The following is a 21,731-nucleotide window of genomic DNA, read 5'->3' as shown; positions in this document are numbered from 1 at the left end:
AGAGTATCAACGTGTATTCAGTTATTTTCTTTGAAAAGGTTTTCAGTACTTTGAAGAGGTTATTCTAGTTCATCAGTTCAGCTCACATTGTACACATCAACTGACCAGTTACAGTCAAAGTAAGCACAGTTCCAGTGAACTTTATTCAAACAAGATGAGTGTCTTGTAGCTGTGTATTTTATACTTGTATACAACATGTTTCCAGTTGTTTTCTTCTCCTTTTTGCTCAATTCCGTCCATATCTTTATAGTCATAGTCGTGTGTATTGTGCTCATGAGGAACATGAGCACAATACACACCAAGACAATGAGACATTTAAAGTGACAGTACTCTGCATGGAGTTCAGATTATAAGGATGTATGTTAAGTAAGAAAAACAGCTACAACAACAACAGAGCAGTTGTTGATTCTTTCAATTCAATTTAATTCAATGCATTTATTGTCATTGCTCAGCAGTACGATGAAATTATGTGTCCCCAGTTTCTGATAATAAAGAAACAGACAATATACATAAAACAACAGACAATGAGACACATATAAGACACTACGGATAAAAGAAATGGCAGTAATATATATAGATGCAGTAATAAATAGGAGCAGTAGTTTGAGGTGCATACACAATACATTCACAGGGAGAGTAAATTCACCATCTTGCCATTTTTTATTGAGTGGACAAAGATCCTACTTCCCCTATCTTATTATTCAATCTAGATCATACTTCTTTATTCCTAACGCTAAGATTCTTCAACAGGCATCATCTTATTTAACCTTTACCATCATATTATTTAACCTTTACCTAATGTGTTATTCACTTCTGTCACTGAAAACATCATATTAATTGTATTTCCTTATTCCTGTCAGTGCTTCCGTGTTTCTTGCTGTTGTTCCTTCTCTCCCAAAGTCTGACTGACTGACACTTGCCAGCTGTCACCACTTCCTGTATCAAATTACAGGAAGAATTAAGAATTTATTTCAAATGAAAAGCCCGCTAGCATTTGATAGACAGACCTAGTCTTGTTTCTTCATTACTAGCAAACAAAGTGATTCTCAGTTGAGCTTTGAAAACATCACAGCAGCTAGTTGGTTTAAACAGAGCAGCACATTACCTACAGGCTTCATTTATTCATTTATTACATTTGTTGTGACAGTTTGTGATATGTTAATTATAAATATACATTTTGCACTCAGATTTATAGTTAAGTCAATCAGCAAGATAGAATGTGAAAATCAGAGAGAAATGCATGATACCATCCCACTTTCAGCCAAGTCGGCATATTAGGGACCAAGCAGTGAGAATAATATTACCAACTAGTCCTAAAAATGAGGTAACACAATCCAACTATACTCAATATAACAACCGAACAATTGACTTATTGACTATAGTGGCTTGACCAAACCAAATAACACACAAAGCAAAGGGAAAACGAGGTGGACACCAACTACAACTAAAACCAAAGCAAAACTACCTAAACCCAAATCATCTTGGGTTCATCTCATTGATGCTAGCTGCTGTCAGTACCTTTCCTCTAGGGGTGAGTTGTACAGATTCCTATAAATGGCAGGCTACTAATGCAAAAGAACACTGACGGCAAATATCATTTAACATTTTTATTACTGTTTTAAATTATTTTCATGTTTTTCATTATTAAGAATTGTTGGTAGAAACAGGAGAAGCCCGACCATGTTTGGACCTCATGGTTCAGACACAGAGTGGTGCTGGCTATGCCCAAAGTTGGAGATGGTTTGAAGAACATATGAGCTCTTTGTAGTGTTAGTACATCCTCTAGTGAGCATGAAGTGGTTGAGGATGTTTGTGTTGGGTCTGATGATGTGATGTGAGCTGAACCTTATCTGGGATGGGTGATAAGCAACCAATACTTTCATGGTAGCTCAGGTCCTTGCTTGATGTTGACGTAGAGGTCACCACAGATGTAGCTGATAGCTGCGTTTGTGGCTCTTTGTAGCACTACTGCAGCCTGCGGTGAGCGGAGTCGAAGGTGGATGTGGGTTAAATTGGATCTGATTATGTGTAAGCTGAAGCTGATCAGGGATGGGTGGCACATACTTGCCTGTCAGGGTGTCTGGTGGAGATGTGAGAAGACTGTCTTTGACTGTATCCCTTGGCTGAATCTTCATAGTCTGTATTTAAACCCAGTCTTGTTCATACATGGAGATGGAGTTTTGTTTAATGCCAGAGCGCCCTCTAGTGAGCGGGATCTGAGGCAGATGTGGCTTGAATCGAGTCCCGATGAAATTTCACCATTAACCAATTCTCCTAACATTTTTTTCAGCAGGAGAATTATAATAAAAATCATAATAAGAATAAACAATGTTGGTGCTTATAATAATAAGGACAAGAAAAATAAAGTTCTTATCTGTGTGAGGAATCAAGAGGCAGTTTAGAATTAAGAATTAAGAGCTTATTGCACATGGGATAGATGAACATTTCCGCATGTTGCACCTACTATAGTTTTTGGAAACCTGTATCTGAACAGAAGGCGGGATGTCAAATTCCTTAAAGAGTGGACGGCCTGGATTTGATAGGTTGGATTCAGCTTTCATTGTAGAGGTATTTTATGATGGATCTGTATAATAACACCATCATGTGCCTGTCTGTCAATGTTCAGGGTTCAGTTAGTGACAGTTAATGATAAAAGTCAACTAATCACCAGCCACTTGTTTTTAAGCCTTCAGCAGCTCTTCACCAGTTCTGGTTTTGAAACTTCTTCTTTTTTTTAAACTCCTCTTCCACCTCTTTTTGTCTGATTGTGAACTACTTATTCTCCTTTTTTGTTTTTACAATCATTGAGCATCTGAATTAGGTGGAAATGACCTGAATGCCTTTGGTTTTAATGCTGTTTCTTATTATTCTCAGTTTTATTTGGCTGCTGTTTTATCAATCTGGTAATGTGCAGGTTTATATCTGGTCAAGGTTTGATCAGGTCATCAGCTCCAAAGTTGTGTTCTTCCACATGTTTACATTCAGTTCGACTGTCACACATGTTGTCCTGTAGTTTTTTTAAGTTGTCTGTATAGTTTTGTGGTTCATCACTTTTACAAAAATCTTCTATGATCCAAATGTAGGTAAAATGGCCATTGTACCATCAACATTTAACTTTCAACAGTCAACATACCATTACAACCTGCTGTCAATCTTATATAGTTTGACATGTCTCATGGCTGCATTAAGTTTTTATTAGGGGGCCCTGGGGTAAACATTTGCTGTTGACCCCCTGGTCCAGTTACCCCCTCTGTGTAAATGATTGAGCCCTAGAACACACACAGGCTTTGTACAAACAGGAAGAGATAACATTATGCAGCATGGCTCTTCACCATTCATCGGTGTAGGCAGGCTGATCAGTCTTCAGAGGACACTGGTTTGTCCTTTCTCAGAATGCAATCACAAACCTGAGGATTTACTTTACTTGTTGAAGTAAAATTGATTTCAAGATGCCGAGGCTTGTGGGTTTTATGTTTTTGTGTGTGTGTGCCAGCAGCTGATAACAGCACAGAATAGAACGGTTAATGTGTTATTGTTAACACTGGACTACATTTTGATGACATTTTGTGGATTATAGCCTTTAGTTTAATGGAATTTGATAGCGCTAGGTTTTATGGGATCTCCATGTATATACATTACAGTGTAATACATGGATTTACAAGTGAGGTGCTATCACAGTAATGGAGGCTTGTTTATTTTTTCACCTACATCCTGGATTAAATGTCCCATACAAAGCTCTGACATCCGGAGACCAAACAGTAGTACTGTGCTGGAATAAAACCACATGGACCCAACCTGTCTGTGTTAACACAACTTTATTAAGGAATATGTAAATGGGGGGATATATAGGTTTTAAAACTAGATTTACTATGGTAGAGGACGCCTCATCATTAGGTAATAATGCAGGACCCACCTTATTCGATATTGTGCCTTATTGGCGCTAACTCACCAATCATTTTGCAATTAATCGTATTACCAAACCCAGTTGCACCGACCATGTGACTTTTGGAACTCTTTTGGGGGGTTTGTGCCCTGTCTCCACACGCCACTGTATTTACTGCTCTGCAATAACCTCACATCAAGTAGTAAACATGGTTCTAACTACACCCATGCTCTCACTAGATCATGCCTGAGGGTATGCAAACACACAAAGACCCCTGTTAGATCTGTTATCCAGAGCAGTAACCCTCTTTGTTCTTATCTCCCATCTCTCTTCGTCTCAATGTACCTCCCCCCGATCTTTTAAATTCAAACCAAACCAAACCCAATTGGCTACAAGGCTCAGACGAATACAGACATATTCATTATATTCTAAGGAGATCACCTCCAGGGAATGGATAGTCAGCCTTTGTATGAAGGTGATGAAAGAGTCTTTGTTCAGAGGAAGTTGGACCTGAGCACAGTGCCGTTTTTCACCTGTTGAAAGTAGGAAAAGTGGACACAGTTTGAAAGGAAATACATGTAAAGTCCAGCTGTGTTGAGGAAAGAACCGATTGCTCTTCCGAGTATCTGTTCATTTTTAAATGGTCTTTATGGGGTATGTATACCGGTTCTAGTAACAGTGGCTCCAAATTTTCCTAGAACTTACAAGTCTGGACTGCTATCTACCATTTGAAATGTAAAGTTTCTGCATGAATCATCTTTTCAGTACTCTTGTATCGTCTGGTCCTTACATGCTATTGTAGTTTGTCTTTTTATCTGAGGTTTTATATTACTAGCATAGCAGCATGAAAAAAGTCGTACTTTGGTCAGTTTACTTTAAGGGGACCCAACGTGAAAAACAATTCTGAGTCAGTGTTTGTCCTTTTATCAAGTGATTTTGTGACTCACGCAAGTTTGTCATTGATTGGGTGAATAAGAGGGTTTCTTGCTAGATAGCTGTTGTACCCAGAGTTTTCCCTGACAGCAGGGAAAGACAAGGTTTTCAGACTGTCTAAAAAGGAAGTCCAAAAGGCTGGTTGAAATTATTTGCTTGAGAGCAGAGATACAGCTCATGGGAAGTTGAGTCTAAAAGAAGAGAAGAGGAATTTTATAGCCTGCGGAAATACAGAAGTCACTGCTCCTGGTGTGCAGTGAGTCAGTTGCAACAGAGGGAAACTTGCACTGACACAGTGAACTGTAAACAGTCCACCAGGTTAAAAACCTCACTTGACTGTCTGAGAGGTGAAACATCCACGTGCGAACACAATGCCTCGTGATGTTTTCCCGCCGCTGATCCTGCTGCTCTTCTTGTCTACGTTTGGGACATCTCAAGAATGCTTTAAGGACCCTAAATCAGCCTACAGATTCACCGGAGCTGTCTGCCGCCTCACCTACCCTGCTGCTGTTGTGTGTGAGTGGAAGTTTGACCCTGTTTTGGTGTTTACTTCATTAACAAATTACATATTCAATGAACAAATACCCCCCAAAAATGGTTCATAATATGACTTAAATTCCAATGGCCACAGAGTCTGTGAGTTGTTACCAAAATGTAGGTATTTTATATCACTCTGCCCCTCCCACATATGTTTACTTTGCATCAATCCACTGCCACTTAAGTCAATTTTACCAACAAAAGAAAAATAATATTTGCTGCAAATGCACAACAATAACAAATGAATGATTAAAATTTGAATGAACTATTTCAATTAAACACCCTCCAACTAGTAGATTCCTAGATTTGTTTAAATCAGCATAAAAAATGTATCCAGTTTGAAGTGGGTAAAGCGCAAGTAAATCAGTCTGCATTGATCTATAAATGAATGTGGGAGACTCTTACAGTATGCTGCCCACAGCTGCTTTATTCTGTATGAGAAGCTTCTCCTTCAGTTCATCTAATCTCTGCAGTATCCGAAGGAAACTGGACTGATATGTTGATAAATCTGCAGTCAGGGCACAGTGCCATTACACACAACTGTTCACTGTATCACCTTAAAACAACACCAGGCTGCTACAGAACAACCACACACAGCTCAACACACATTAGATTGGTCAATTGTAACTGCCTCTTTTCCAGCTTTTTTTTTTTTTTTTTTTTTGTAGCAAAAATGCCATCTTAAGTTTTATTCTTGAGATTTATTGCTGTGTTACATCAATTTTGAAACGATGTGACCATTTATGATATTAGATTACTGAGAGTATATAAGGGTACATTAGAGTTATGACTGAAATAGTGTCCAATGAAATCATATACATGAGTTCAGTAATTATTTATTTCTATTGTCATTACTATCTGCTTCTGAAACCGTGAATGCATTTGAAGCGGGACTCTAAATGGAAAAATGAATCACTCAAAAGAGGTTCATGTGTGATCAGATGTTGTCCTCAACTTTCACACACATCAATGTCCTATCCTCACTCTCTGTACACGAGCAGAGTCAAAAAAGAGATAAGAGATGCGGTTTAAGAGGGGGCAGGAAGAAGTAGGCCATATGCACTATACTAACACTGAGTGGACTTGTTGTGCATTGGTTATACAATGTTGTGACATGCTCTGGTCAATATGTTATCATGGAAGTTGACAGTGCATCTCTATGCAACACCAAGATGTCAGTCAGTCACTGTTGTTTGAAGCTTAGAGACTGTTTTTACAGATACTGTATATCCAAAAACTCTTTTACCCTCTTTTGAAGAATTAAAAAATATGCACATTAGCTGTAGTGTCATTATAGTTTGTTTTTTTTTAAATTTTATATCAACTTTAAAACCACATTTCCAGCATTTACTAACAACTCAAAGTTAAGGAGGTAAAAAAAACTGAATTAAAGCAGATAACCATGATTCCCTTATTTCATTTTGTCTTTTGTATTTCTATATATGAAAGTGCAGGTGTGTGTTTGTGTTTCCCTGCCATGTATCTGTGTGTATGTGCCCACATGTTTATGTTTGTGTGTTGCTGGCAGTGAATGAGAAAACCACTAAAGTGATCGAGGCAGCGTTCCAACATGCCAGATACCCGAGTGTGAAGGGAGAGAAGTCACTGATCTTCATAGGCAAAGTCACATATGGCCTGGCGAAGTAACTGGACACACACACACACACACACACACACACACACACACACACACAAGCATGCACGCACGCACACACACACACACAAAATGTCATCATACCATCATGTCATGTGGTGTTTCTGTTTGACCCAGTTTGGAGATTCACAACCTAACGATTGGTCGGAGTACATTTGAGCTGCATCCAGGTGAAGGCATCGCCATGGAGATAAGCAATGTGTCTGCAGTCTTCAAAGGGACCATCCAATATGGATATGGCAGCTGGCTGTAAGTCTTGAGTGTGTGTGACCAACATCATCCCACCATCACTTTGTGGTTTACCCAAAGCAAACTTCTAATGTAAAATGTATCACCTCCTCTACACCAAGAACATTTCCCAGGAAATTGCTGATGATAATTTGATTGCTTTGCATTGACCGCCATCTGTATTTTATTTTTCCTCTAGTGTCAATGTTGCACAATCAATTGACTTTGAGGTTGAGTCTCAGATTGACCTTGGAATCAACCCCAAACTTTGTAAGTACTTTATTGCATACTGAGCACCTTTTGTTTATTGCTCTTCCTTTATAGGAGGAACTGGTTTGAATAAGGCCAATTCTTACTAGTCCTGTTTTCTGGTTAAATGGAGGTCTAAGAACATAACAAAACCCAAACTGAAATTGTACCAAAGATATCCATGTTGAAATTAATTCAGAGAGGCTGCCAGATTTTCAGAAAATTCTGAAAAAGTTCAAACAGGTCATGCAATAGTTAAAATATAATAGATTTGTATTCACAGTGAACATAGAATCCAAATAGATCATCACAGATTTAATATTTATTTCCCCCCACATTTGCATAATAGCTTAAATACTGAATAAAAAATGTCAGCTCTATGATTCAGAATGCTAACAGAAAAACATACAGAAGACACAGATTCACTCCTAAAGATGGCTATGGAAGAATTTTAAGAATATAATCTTCTTAGTGACCTAAAAACAAGGTCAGGCATCTCCAAAGTTAAAAAAAAAAAAAAAAAAAGCCATATTCCTGTACAGAAAGGTCTCTTCCATTTAAGTCAATAAAAAAACACATAAGTCAAGCCATGAAAAATATAGAGAGATACCAATTAACTGTCCTCACATCTGTTCTCTGTTATCTCTGTCTGTCTCCTCTGTCAGACTGTGGTAAAGGGAAGGTGGCAGCTGACACATCAGACTGCTATCTGAGCTTTCACAAGCTCCGTCTGCATCTGCAGGGAGACAAAGAGTAAGTTACAGAACGCTCCGCCGCTGTGCCTGAATCCTGATTGACAGTCAGCTGCAGAGCACAACAAGCATCTACATTACATAATCCTAGTTCACACTGTCTGACCCTGTTTTGTATGTGTTTGCTGCTGTTTAGACCAAACTGGCTAAAGAAGCTCTTCACTGACTTCATCACCTTCACTGTCAAACTGGTCGTCAAGGGACAGGTGAGGGCAAAAAAAGACCAGCATATGTCAGCCACTCAGTGAGAATAAATCAGTGTATCACAGGAAGCTGCATGTCTTCATATTGTCAAAGTAAAGTCAATACTGTAGCAATGATGAGTCTGGTCTCAAATGCAGATTTGTAAGGAGATCAACAAGGTGGCAAATATACTGGCTGAATTCATACAAGACACAGCAGGTGGGTATTTGTGTGTGTGCATGTCTGTGTGTGAGAAAGAGAAATCGTCAAAACATCTAGAATGCATTCATCTGTGTATGCAAGGTTGTGTGTCCATGTCTTTGTCCTTTTGTGTAAATGCTTAAATTAAAGGTATTACTGTTGGAATGCCTTTAAGCAGCAGTGTGTGTGTGTCTGTGTGTGTTTGTGTTTCCAGAGCAGTTCCTCAGTGATGGAGATATCAGTGTAGATATCGGCGTGACTGCCAACCCTGTCATCACTGCTAACTACATAGAATCCTACCACAAGGTAAACAATACCTTTAAATACAGTCAAATAGACAGCTGTATAAATGAGATTATGGTACAGTCTTAACCTTTTCCTTCTCATAAATTATCCAGGGGCTGACCAACTACAACAAGACTACTGCTGTCATCAGTGACTCTGTTTTCCACCCCAGCCAGCTGACTGAACACAGGATGCTGTACTTTTGGGTCTCAGGTCAGCATTCGCTGTTGCATTTTCTTTACAAATGTAAGATTGCAGATTCAATAGAACAGAAAGGTGTGGCAATTCCTCATTGTTACACCCTATAGTGCATTCTATAGGGACATCCATATGTGACCTAATCTGACACTTTTTCTTTCTCTCAATTTCTGCTATGATGGTATGTTGGGACTGACGTTAAAATATGGTACAAAATTCAACTCTTTATCTGTAATCAACTCTTCATATGATGTTCAAATTCAACACCAGGCTGCAGAAATCTCTTACGCCACACATCAGACAGTCTCCCCACTCGTTTGTTGCAGAAAGTACACTCATACCTGCTGTATGAGCAGATGACAAAGAGTTAATTGACTGCTATGTGCTCATGAGGATATGAACCGGATTATTTATGTTTAACGATAAAGCTGCAATATTCTATATTTTTCTTACTTTCAACAAATATTGTGCAGAGCCAAACCAACAATGAACTCAAGCCTGAAGCCTGATATATCTTGTACCTTTGTGTTGTCTATTATTATTAACTATTAAAAACACATTGAGTGTCCTATTCCTTCATTATGAAGATTATGGTCACCTTAGTTTAGAAATGGCACCAAAGACTAATAACAGCGATCATGTTTTCAGTCTCCAGAGAGTAGTTCTATGCAAGGCAGATGCTACTGAGCATGCACAGGAGCATGATTCTATTCACCGCTTCGTAAGCTTGTTGTGCTGCATATCACAACCTTTTGACTTTGCACTACATTTTACATTTCTCAAAGAACTTCAGTACAACCTTCAACTTACAGGTTGCGCTTTAAGATCCAGTCTAGTCTAACTTCACTCTCCTCTAGTGTTGCAGCCAAAAAATCCAGCTAGATCAGCTTCATAGTTATCAAGATTCTTTACTCTCTTTGAAATAAAATTTAGTGTGGTGTAGCTTTAACTTGTTTTTAACCTCAGACCAGGTCTTTAACCCCATGATGACTGCTGCCCACCATGATGGCCGCTTCAAACTCAACATCTCTGGAGCAGAGCTTACTGTAAGTACATCACTCTAAAATACGGCCTCTAAAACACCCAGAGAAGGTACATTTCATGTCATGCATGGACGTGCTATCTTGTTGATAAAATAAGCATTGATGTTACTTACTGATCTGAGATTTCTGGAACCTGACTGATTCTCATTGGCTCTGCATATACAAAAAGTACATAATATACAGTTTACTACAGTATATGCCTTTCTTGTTGAGGATCTCCTGTTGGTGGTTACTTACTTTACACTGATGAATGTGATTTTAGGAACTCTTCACGACAAAGCTTCACAGTGCCATGCCTGAATTGATTAGAAAGGTAATGCAGAAATCATCCTCATCCCTGCGCACTGCCCAACACATACACATACACACCTTTGTGAGAACATAGCCAAAGCATATGTCATCATGGAAAGAGCAGGAACATATTTTCTTGATTTGTGTGTGTCACCAGTGTCTCTTGGAATCCGGTTCTCCAGAGCTAAGAGTGTGGAGTTCATCCATTCCCTTTCTAAACACCTCCACACTGGGTACAACCGTCCGGGGGGACGTCTCTGGGGAGCTCTACTGTGGAAGTCAAGACACACCAACACTCTTCCTCCAAATGGTCAGATGGGAAGGGGGAGGGATTTTAGTCGTGTTAGAATATTTTCAGCCATCTACTGTTACAGAGAACAGAAAAGATAATGAGTTAAGAATCTCAATTGCTGACCTGTTTTGACGCATCACAACCTTCCAAAAGACTTCTTCCTCAATTTCCTCTCTGTCCATCCAAGATCCCACCGCAGTTTACTGAAAGTTATTTCTAAGCAGCTGGAATTGTTTGCTAAAAGTAATGGGTAAACAGTTAAAATAATTAGTTATAATGAATTCACATTTGGAGTAACTACCTACAGTAAATAGTTTAAAAAAAATATCCAAAATTAATGACAATAAAGCTCTAACAATTAGTGAAATGTAATATAATTCTATTTTTTGACCAGGAGATGTTTACACTGTCAATTCATTATATGTATGAAAAAAATATTTACTAGGTAACAGTGTTTCTTAATGTGTACTTTAAAATTAATGAAAAATGAAACACATTCAAAACATGATGGTTGGTGTCAATGAAGATATTCTTGAGTGCATAGATGTAGGAATATGTCAGACACACATTGTGGGGATCCACTAGTGTAGAAGATGATAATCTATGTGCCTTCTTGTCAATTAAGCTGCATAATGAATTTCCAGATATCTTCCTATGTGAAAAATGCTTGTGTTTTTTCAATGTTTGACACGGACTCTTTGCTTTAAAAATGGTGACATCTACTGGGCAAGCCTTGGTATTACATTTGTATAGAATGATTCATTTCAAGACCATCATGATGGCATTGGTTCATCTTGTTGCAACATTTGAGCTTTGAAAGCTTAATACTGTGTCGAGTGAACTTTGAGGGAGAGAGAAAATATCTCTGACAATTTATGACAACATTATCTATGTCATACTGTGCTATACTTTTCATTTGTGGGCAGGATCTGTTGTGAAGGTTTCAGTTTGTTTCACTGTTGTTTCCATGTTTGTTTTTTATGTCTAGTTCTTCTCCCTAGATGTCACAGCTTCCTATGCTGACAAGAAACTCTCCCTGCAGGGTAAACCATCAGAGTAAGATCTTTAATTGTCACAAGAATTACTGAGCTTGCAGCAACCTGCCTGCCGTATTCAGCATGTTTGTTTAGACAGCCTTGCTTAATCCTGCAAAATGGTATGGTCTTATTCTTCTCTACCCAACACCACATAACAAAACACTGACTGCCCATGAATTTTGCAGTTTTTAAACACACGTTTATTCCAAGTTTTCCAATCAACAGCAACTTTAAAAAATATCCTCACATTATTTTGAACTGCAAAATGCGGATGATAATTTCCATGCCTGTCATTTTAGTTGAATTCTAACTTTTTACACACACCTTTACACTTCTTTTTTAATCATCTGGTTTTTAAAAATCTTCTCATTTTATACCTAATGATAAGGACCAGTTCACAGTTTTTGAAGTCTGTCTTAAAACAACAGTTAAATGTCCAAATGAACATTAAAGCAAGTTTGTCTTGCTGTAATCGTTCCTCCTGTTCATGCTGACCATTAAGATCCCTCCATAATGCACTTACAATGTAAGTGATGGAAGACAAAATCCACAGTCCTTCTGTGGAAAAAATGTATCTAAACGTTGATCTGAAGCTAATATGAAGCGTCAGCCGTCCAAATTAGTCAAATCAAGTAGATATTTTTCAATGTTACAGTCTTTTTAGTTCCAAAGTCCCTCTTTGTGTTACTATACTTCCACCACAGCTCAACAGGGAAACACGAAGAGGGAATTTGATGCTAAAAAGACTATAATGTGTCAGATATCACTTGATATTACTAACTCAGACTGCTGAAGCCTCATATAAGCACATCTACTTTTAAAGGACTGTGTGGACACATTGTGGATTATGGCTCCCATCACTTACATTGAAAGGACATTTGAACGGGAGCTTTTAATAGTCAGTATGAACAAGACGAATTTAAGACACACTTGAAAAATTGTGTACCTGTCCTTTAACAGTCAGCATTGAGACATAGTTCTCAACTTTTGACATGGGTTACTACTTCATCCCATAGACATGGAGATTTGAGTCAGGTTAGAATAAGCTTTAATCACCATGTAACACACAATCAGACTACATACAATGATTTAAGGCATTACTTATTACATTTTTCCCACTCTGGGTATGCAGGCATAACATTATACGCTTCATTCTTTTTAGTGATTACTGAGCAGCTGAGCTATTTAAACTATAATAGAGCATCACTGAATGTGCAGTTATGCATTTCCACCACTATATCAAGTCCATTATTCTCATGTTGCGTGCTTGGTGAGTGATGGAGTTTATACTTTTCTCTAGGATTCATGTCCAAGCTGACCTGCCCTTAGAGAATCTACCGGTAAGATAGTTTCACACTTGATCTCACTGACAATTATAGTTACACTGTACAATAGTTTAAAAGTGTACCTTGTGTTTTTTGCACAATGGCACACAATTGCACAGGAAATTATTCCGGAAATTTGACAGAAACAAGACACACTCAAATGCATTTGAATTTCAGCTGGTACTACAGAGCCCTGGTACATGGGAAATAACAAATATAATACAAAATTCTTCTTCTCTCGCAACATTTTTGTGTTATCCTTAGAAAACTTTAATCATTCTTACAAAGGAATATTTTTGTGTGGGCTGCTGGAAGCCTTTAAAAATGAAAGTGCTCCCCCTGAGGAGAACATTTTAATTTGGCTCAAAACTTCACAAATTACATATGAAAATACTCCTCATGACTATCATTTATTCTCAAAGTGTAATTTAATGCATTATGTCATGCCCCCACAGTTGAAAACGACATATATTGTGTTTTCCAGATTATGTTTTGACATCCATTAGTACTTAGTAAGACAACACTAAGGTTTTGAGAAAGAATACAAAAATATTCACTGCCATTTTAATTATTATGCTAATGTGATGCTAATGTTTGGTTTGACTTGTTCAATCACTGCTGTTTACAGCTTCTAGATTCAGCACAACTGGAGTTCATAAAAGAAGCTGTGGAGAAGATAGGCATGCCTAAGGTCCTGTCTGGTAAGACACACACACACACACACACACACACACACACACACACACACACACACACACACACACACACACAGATAGAGATGCAACCTAGTTTTTCAGTTTTTAACATTTTACAATATAGTTGTTTCCTTGCAGCTGATTCCAGTTGCCATGAATGTCATCCTTCTCTCAGATGACGGGACACTATTGTTTGTCCAGTATTTGCAAATACAGTAGTAACATTGTGGTCATTGCTTTGTGTGTACTGAAGGAATACTTGCATGACCAATTGAAAAGCACTACCTGAAAACGCTATCAACTTATAGCAGGGTCAAAGCATAACATAGCTCCTGGAAGTGGAAGTCAAGTCTGCAGTAGAAAATTTGTATAGAAATGTGATTTTCCCTAATACATTGGTGGCGTGTGTTCCAGTTCTTGCGACTGAGCTGACCAGGTTGTTGGACAAACAGGGAACAAACTTATTCGACATCTCTAACCCAGAAGTGCTTCCTCGCGATGTGAGTCCTCTTTAACTTCTACTTGTTATTTTAGGTGCTTTTGTTTGTTGTTTTACTTCTGTTTCTTTTCTCTTTCAACTCTCATCGGATTTGTTTTCTCCATGCTGCAGGGCTTTGTGATCATTCAGATGGATTTTGGTTTCCCTCATCACCTCCTGGTTCAGTTCCTCAAGAGGACACTGGAGCAACATGAATCAGATCCTTAGTGACTGTTGCCTAAAATATTTGCTCACGTAGGAAATTCACCCTTCAGAGTTATCTAGATAATGAAGATGTGGACAAGCTTGTCACTGATGATCTCATCTCCACTGGTGACTGTAATACGTGCATGACACCATCTTTGGAAAATGATAATACATTTAGAGGTGCTGTGTTTTTAAAAAAAAATGTGTAATTCACCCTTTGTTTTCTTCATCTTTATTTAGTTGAAAATTCCATTATTTTTTCTGTTTCAAGAAGGGTTGAAGGGGGTTTAAGTTAAAATACCTGTCTGTACTCGTGGCTAAGGCAGGCATGTTTTGTGTCAATTATTTTAAACACCAATATGAATTGTGTAAAATGTAAACCAGTTATCAAATAAAATTCTAAGAAGCATTTGGAAATAGTCAACGTGCTCATGAGTTCAGTTATTCCATTTATAAACATTATTAGTTTCCCATTCAGTCAAACAGCAACCAAAGCTGTTTCTAATCATACCAGTTAGGGGTTATTTCAAATATGTGGTCATTTTGGAGGCTATACATTGAGGTGGTGGTGGCGGTGGTGTTGCATTGCAAGACCTTTTTCACACTAAATGTCCAAGTTTAAAGGGCCAAATTAGAAATGGCTGAATTTCCTTTAGCTGCTTCATTTTCAGGGTGCTAGTTTGTATTGCTGGCTCATGGTCACACTGCTATTGTTTACTGGGACACTTGAATACAAAAGAACCATTATTAACGTTATTAGTAACATGTGCTTTTCCTACCATGACACATCAAAATCTCTGCTGTTAAAAATGAAAATGACTGTTATAAACATGAGGGTTACAGCAGCAAATGTTATGAGACTGGTTAACTAGCTAGCTTTGTTTAAGTGCTTTTTTTCAAAACATTTTGGACAGATTCAGGCTCCCTGTTGCCAATCTTTAAAGTCAATAATTAAAACACAGACACCAGACTGAAAAGAATAGTTTTATCTTAACTGTTAGAATGAAATTAGCTTCAGCATATTTCCTGTTAATGAGTATTCCTTCCTTAAAGACTACTCCTTTAAAAGATAAAGGAACATGTACTAAGATGTGCTAAGCCTGAATGTAAAGCCAATTTTGGACGATACTCACACTATTCTTATTACACTAATGTCTTTCTTAACAACTTCAAAGTTGCAACATTCAGCCACTAGATGTCTCACTGTAGCACCAACATCTCAGACCAAAACAAATGTGTGTCTCATCTACTCAATACAGCTCAGTACAAGGGAAAAAAGAAGTTCACAAAACTCAGATCTAACTGTCACACTGGGCAGTGCTGATCAAATATGGATCACGATTATGTTAGTGCATTGCCTATTTATTGTGTCAGAAACATGTTCAGTGTAGTGTTTAGCAGTCATTTGAGACGGTTTGTGGCACAGCAGCATCTTGGAAAGGGATGTGGAGTACATAGATGGACTCATGCAATAACATGCACACACCAAAGAACAATGAAGCCCAGATAACAACACACACAGAGGGAGTTGTCTGTTCCGGTCAAATTATACACATCATGGGGTCAAATTATACACATCACAAGTGTTTTATTTGACTCCATTGTGAAACAGTATTCTAATCAGATGATGGCCTACTTCCTGGACTTTTTTATCTCAAAATCTGAGTAATAAAACACAGTTGATGTTTGGCCAAAGCTGAGCCACCAAGAGAACACGTGAAAAACATTAAGAATTTGTTGATTGTAAAAACCTGCCTATCAAAAACAATGAGGCCTGTTTTTCAGATCATCAGCGTATTACTGAGTATTGAGGCCTATATAACAACAGAACGACACAGTGGTGCAGTCCTATACCTTTACAAAAACATACAATGCATCAAGACTGAATATAAAAGCAACATATGACAAAACATGAGGTATATAGAAGAATAAGGTCCATATGCATCTATGACAGAGTCAGATAAATATTAATCGGAATAAAGGAATTTTTTTAACATCCAACAACACCACAATCGAGAAATAAAACATAAATGTAGAATAAGTGTGTTTCTTTAATATCACAACCCCTTACAGACTTTCAGCTGAGTTTAATTCTGTCCAAGAGTTATTTCAATTTTAACACAAGGGATTTATGTGACTCATTTACAGTCTGAGCAACAGATCTGATGAACATTAGGTGGATTATATCTTACACTTGACATCAAATGTGTCATATTGCACATTGAAATCCAGTCCATATATCTCCTCATCACAACACAAATAGTCCTAAGTCCTCAAATAGATTACTCATAAATTAATTGACATGTTAACACTGCCCTGTTACAAACTAACAAAGTAATAAAGACACCTGACTGACAGGTGAGTCACTGATTAGAAAGTTCTGGTAAACTGTTGGTAAACTCATGATTGAAAATACACTTCTGCTTTAAAGAGTTCAAGAAAGTCACAAAAAACCCAGAAAAGCAACATGACTTCATGACTTCATTATTCAAAAATAATCATAAAACAGACAAAAGAACCTCAGGAAAATGGCTGCAATCATCAACATGCATAGTGCTTTTCAGTTAGTCAAAGCCACTATTTAATGCCATCTGCTTGTTAAAGTCAAGTAGAACAACATGACATATGTCCGATGTCTTTTGCTAACAGCCTTTAATAGAAACCTCTTCATTGAAGAAATAAGCTGCATAAGGAGCACTGCTGTTGCTGCTTTAGTTCAAGAGACTGGAACTGCATCTATGAAGACATTATTTCTATTTTTCACAAAGTAAAAATCATGTCATTTGATAGATAAAACAATAAAAACATTTTTACACCTCTACTGTTCCTTCATTAGACATAATACTTATTTTATTCTTCTCTTATTTTTCTTTCCAAGGGCATCCTTCCAGAGGAAAGTGAGTCCAATTATTTTCCTTCACGGTCAGTCATCAGAAAAAATGGTTAAGCCCAGAAGAAGAAGATCACCACCAGAGAAGCAGTACCCTTTAGGGAGAGGCACAGTGTCATTGTTACTTTTACTTATGTAAATGATTTGAGTACTTTTTCTAGCATAGTTGTTCACACTCATCATCAAACCAATGTGTGTTCTCTCCACTCAGGTGGAAATAAAAACATGAACAATGACTGAATACAGTAATCAATACTGTTATGCTACACTTGTATTTGACAGGTCAAAATGTCTGCTATAAAATAAGCTTATTCTACCCTTAATTTCATTCCACATCATTTCCACAGGACAAGCGCAACCCCCCAACTGTGGCATTACTGCATCAAAATTAAAACATTCACCTCTTTTTTGTTTCCAGTGTTTAGTATTCTGGGATGTAAATGACTAAGAATATTGTATGTCTGTCATTTTATTATCTATTATTCTTAGGGAATAGTATATTTATAAAACAAAACAGTAGAATTTCAAGAGATAAGTGTAGCTATTTTTAAAAAATCAATTAAAACTTTTCTGCCCTTTGACCTGAACTAGGCTGTCTCTTATATTATTGACTCTACACATTAGAGAGGAGCGGTATCAACTCTCCTTTGAGTATTGATATCATGATTCAGCAACCTGCAAAGTTAACACAGCTGTTGTCAATTAAGGAGGTTGGGGGGTGAGGGCCATCATTTTTGGTAACCACTAGGTGGCACTGTTGAACCACAATCAAGCAAACGTTACTGTAAATGTGACTGAAAATGTATACTCAGATGACTACTTGAGTAAATAGTCACAGTATATCTGACAGGGTAACATTAATCTAAACCTTTGTTACAGCAGCTCCTCCCTTCTATGCTCACTGTATTTTACACAGTCACTCTACCAGGAGCAACAACTTCAGTTTATTGTGAATGACTTGTAAAGAAAACAAGAGAGATAATCTTTTACACACAGATCACTCTGTTTACTGACTTTGGTAACCCAAAGTGTTTGTTTGTCTTACATGAAGACAAATGACACATGATAAAAAGCAAACTTTAAACTCCAGCCTTCCAATTATAAATAAATTAGTGATATTCAAATAATTAAAATGTGTGCATGTGCCTGATTAGTGCTGTAAAACAACTTTATTTCTACTCTATGCTACTCTATTTATTTATATTTTTTAAATTTCCTGTAATTTTCTCTCACTGTCACTGCGGCTGGAAATGCAATGCAATGTCTTTTTTTACATTGGAGAAATTCCAGCAGCATCAGCAGCAAATACATGGATACAATAATGGATACAGCTTGATTCAGAAATAGAGGAAAGCTCATTTCTATTTAATTACCTGAATGCATGACGGTGTCACCTTTAATCTGCACGAGTTTAAACTCAGTGCAGTCCCAAATATTTATATGCACGGACAACTATGTGGAGTCCATCTGCAAAATTGCTCACAATGACATACTATTATCTGACATGTTTTAACACAGTGCCCATTCTCTAAGGTCAGTTTTCTGCAGCCTGTCTGTCTGTCTGCACCTACCATATTTACTTTCTGTCCAGCCTGACTGGAACCTTGTGACAGTTTTTAAGAGACAGTGTATCTGTGAATTCAGTCATGCATTGTTTCTGTGCTGGTGAAAGACTGGCCTGGCTTCAGTTTTGCTGTCACAGTCTGTATCTTATTTACCAAAAGCACAACCGCTGGCTGGGTCACATAGATGTAAACAAGCAATTTGCCTGGGCAAAAGCCCCAGCTGACCATTCCAACCATTTGGCCTCCCACTACTCTTTGTCTCTCTGTTAACATTCCTCTACACTGCATTCTTGCCCTGTCTGTCTCTGTGTCAGCATTGGGAGCCAAGGCCTCAACATGACTCTGTGATATACACTGAAACTCTTCCTCTCTGGGTATCAAGATGTTTGGCCATCATTGCCTTGAGTCAAACATTTTGGGGGGGCGGTTATTCCTTTTAAAATGATCTGTTATCTCTCTATCACAACAAGGAATCACATACTGCTCACTTTAAAGGTGCACGGTTCCTCTTCTTCAGCAATGTTTACATGGGCGCAACCCTAGAAGAACCTGCTCAACCTCTCCTTGTATGTACACACAATTTACTAACCGATGTCCACTTTTCTGTCCAGTGGAAGGACACTGAGCTGTTGATACCACACACACACACACACACACACATACATAAAATGAAGGAAAAGAGAGAGAGAAAGCTTCCAGCCCTCCAAGCAGTGGTCAGTGACCTCTGTACCTTCCCCCAGTCGCTGCTTGCTGTGACTTTGCATTCCTTTCAGGTTCAAACACAACCATAAACACACACACACACACACACACACACACACACACACACACACACACACCCCGCTTTCTTTCCCTCACTGTCACTGTCATTACCTTTCCCGCTTATTCTCCATTTTCGTCTTGCTGCTTTTTCTGCTTTATTAGGAATCTTTAGGGGGAAACGGACATACCACTGAAAGAAAGTACAAATTCATTGTTCAGGGTGGGGTAACTGAAAATATTACCATAGACTGGAGACAGCAAAAGACCCCCTTTGCCAAAAGGTAACCACAAAATTGCGATGGAGGGAGCCCAAACCATATGTCTTATTGATTTATTCAGCAAGTCAGCAAGTGCAGTATTTTGGCCCACTGTTCTGTACCCCACTCACACTGATTACTGCAGCAGCAAATTCAACCTTCATCATTGCACAACCTCAGATTTTAGCACCTGGGCTGCAGTTATTTGCATTGCTTAAATGTGCTTTGGTTTGTGTTTTGTTGTTGGGGAATGCGGTAGCTACAACTTGTAGTTAAAGCTGCATTTATCAAGATCTGGTTACTATGAAAGCATCAAGCAAGCTGACACATACACAACCACTACTACAACTGTGAAGCCAGCCCTGGTCCAATATTTAACTTATACCCATGTGATGTGGAAACTTAAAGCTTCCAGTATACAGAGTCACTGTATATGAATTTATGATAATTCATGTGTCGTTATCAGTGTTAGTTCTTACATATCCCTCTTGTTGTCTGGTTTGACTGTTTATAAAGCATAAGGTAATTATCACCCAATTCTGTTAGACCTTCTTAGCCAACTTCATTCCAACTTATTACCACAGGTGTTACACTTTTATTTTGGAAATGATGGTCAATAGGCCTCATTTAAATGAAACGATACCTCATTTTTTAGTTACCTCATTTGGTTGTCCTCCTTTGTCAAAATTGACCCGAAGACAACAGGAGGGTTATCTTGGTAAATACAACAGTAGTTAATTTAACATACTCTAATTTGTGTCTTGTTAGTGATTTTGACAATAATTGCTAAATAATTGTTAAAGGCTAAAACTATGTTTCATGATTGACAAGTGTCTAAATCACCTGTAGTCAGCTGTAAATACTGATTGTCTCACTGCTCCATTGAGACTTTTGACCTTTGTCCTGATTTGGATTTTTTTTAGATGCTCTAATAGTAAAGACTTTGAAATCCCAGCATCTCTTGACCTCACAGATGCTCCGTATCTACAATCTATGAGTTAATCTCAAACGTGGCTGCACTGTGGAACTGGTGCATAGGTTATCACAACTGTTTGTAAAGTGGTGTCACCAACATCCGACAAATCGTGAGTCATTAATTAGCATTTCCTCATTAGGCAGAGTATAAAGTCAACAACTGATAAACACTCCTGAGTGATTTGGCATGAAGTTGGACTATGACTTTGAATCACACTGTTGATGGTTTATTGTCTGAATTTTCTAAAAGAAAATGTGGTCTAACTGGCTATCATTTCATTTAAGAAACAAAATGCTGGACTCAACAGTAGCCGTCCAAACAAAATGCGAAGTTTTGAGTGCATTGTGCAGGCCTGAACAACATGAATGAATGGTGTTTTTATCAACAGCGTGACGTTGGTTGAGGTGACTTTGTGTATGGATAGTGCAGTTGGCTGGAGCTTCACTCCACCATGCCAAGTCTGACTCATCGCTGCTCTCTATGTGACATTCCATCATCCCACTCACCTCAGTGTCCGTTATATCAATGAGCATTCCACATAAATCAGTATTGACGGCTCGGCTGTGTGTACGTCAACGCCGCCCTCATCTCAATGCAAACTCCCAACTACATGTAAACAAGTATACCCGAATTTGTAGACATCCTATAATACTTGTCTGGAACAAAATAAACCTTACTGTTAAGATTCAACAAATACAATGAGCTCCCTTTATGCTTAAGTGTTCTTTTTTACTTTAGGATGACATGTATGGTGTCAGAGTAAATCAATAAATAAATCAATTGACCTTTATCTGTCAATGATATCACAAA

At 38.0% G+C, this 21,731-nt stretch overlaps 1 protein-coding gene across 1 annotated transcript; it reads left to right on the top strand.

Annotated features, from left to right (window-relative positions):
* Positions 1-4,281: 4,281 nt before the first annotated feature.
* On the top strand, positions 4,282-14,895 carry cetp (cholesteryl ester transfer protein, plasma). Its single transcript, XM_062420343.1, has 17 exons — positions 4,282-5,332; positions 6,882-6,996; positions 7,125-7,256; positions 7,435-7,505; positions 8,150-8,237; positions 8,373-8,442; positions 8,578-8,638; positions 8,835-8,926; positions 9,019-9,118; positions 10,070-10,149; positions 10,409-10,459; positions 10,595-10,747; positions 11,718-11,785; positions 13,067-13,106; positions 13,720-13,792; positions 14,201-14,286; positions 14,397-14,895. The coding sequence occupies exons 1-17, from the start codon at positions 5,188-5,190 to the stop codon at positions 14,490-14,492; spliced, it is 1,521 nt and encodes a 506-aa protein (XP_062276327.1). The 5' UTR covers positions 4,282-5,187; the 3' UTR covers positions 14,493-14,895.
* Positions 14,896-21,731: the final 6,836 nt, after the last annotated feature.

The sequence above is a fragment of the Scomber scombrus genome, chromosome 6 (assembly GCF_963691925.1).
Source record: "Scomber scombrus chromosome 6, fScoSco1.1, whole genome shotgun sequence".
NCBI lineage: Eukaryota > Metazoa > Chordata > Actinopteri > Scombriformes > Scombridae > Scomber > Scomber scombrus.
The sequence above is the reverse complement of the archived record's forward strand: the minus strand, read 5'-3'. Positions and strand labels throughout refer to the sequence as shown.

What these genes read in the sequence shown, in the direction of transcription:
- cetp (XM_062420343.1), top strand. Translation starts at nt 5,188, where the DNA reads ATGCCTCGTGATGTTTTCCCGCCGCTGATCCTGCTGCTCTTCTTGTCT. An exon ending in ATTCATACAAGACACAGCAG is followed by an intron (nt 8,639 to 8,834) that starts GTGGGTATTTGT and finishes TTGTGTTTCCAG; the next exon opens with AGCAGTTCCTCAGTGATGGA. An exon ending in TCTCTGGAGCAGAGCTTACT is followed by an intron (nt 10,150 to 10,408) that starts GTAAGTACATCA and finishes ATGTGATTTTAG; the next exon opens with GAACTCTTCACGACAAAGCT.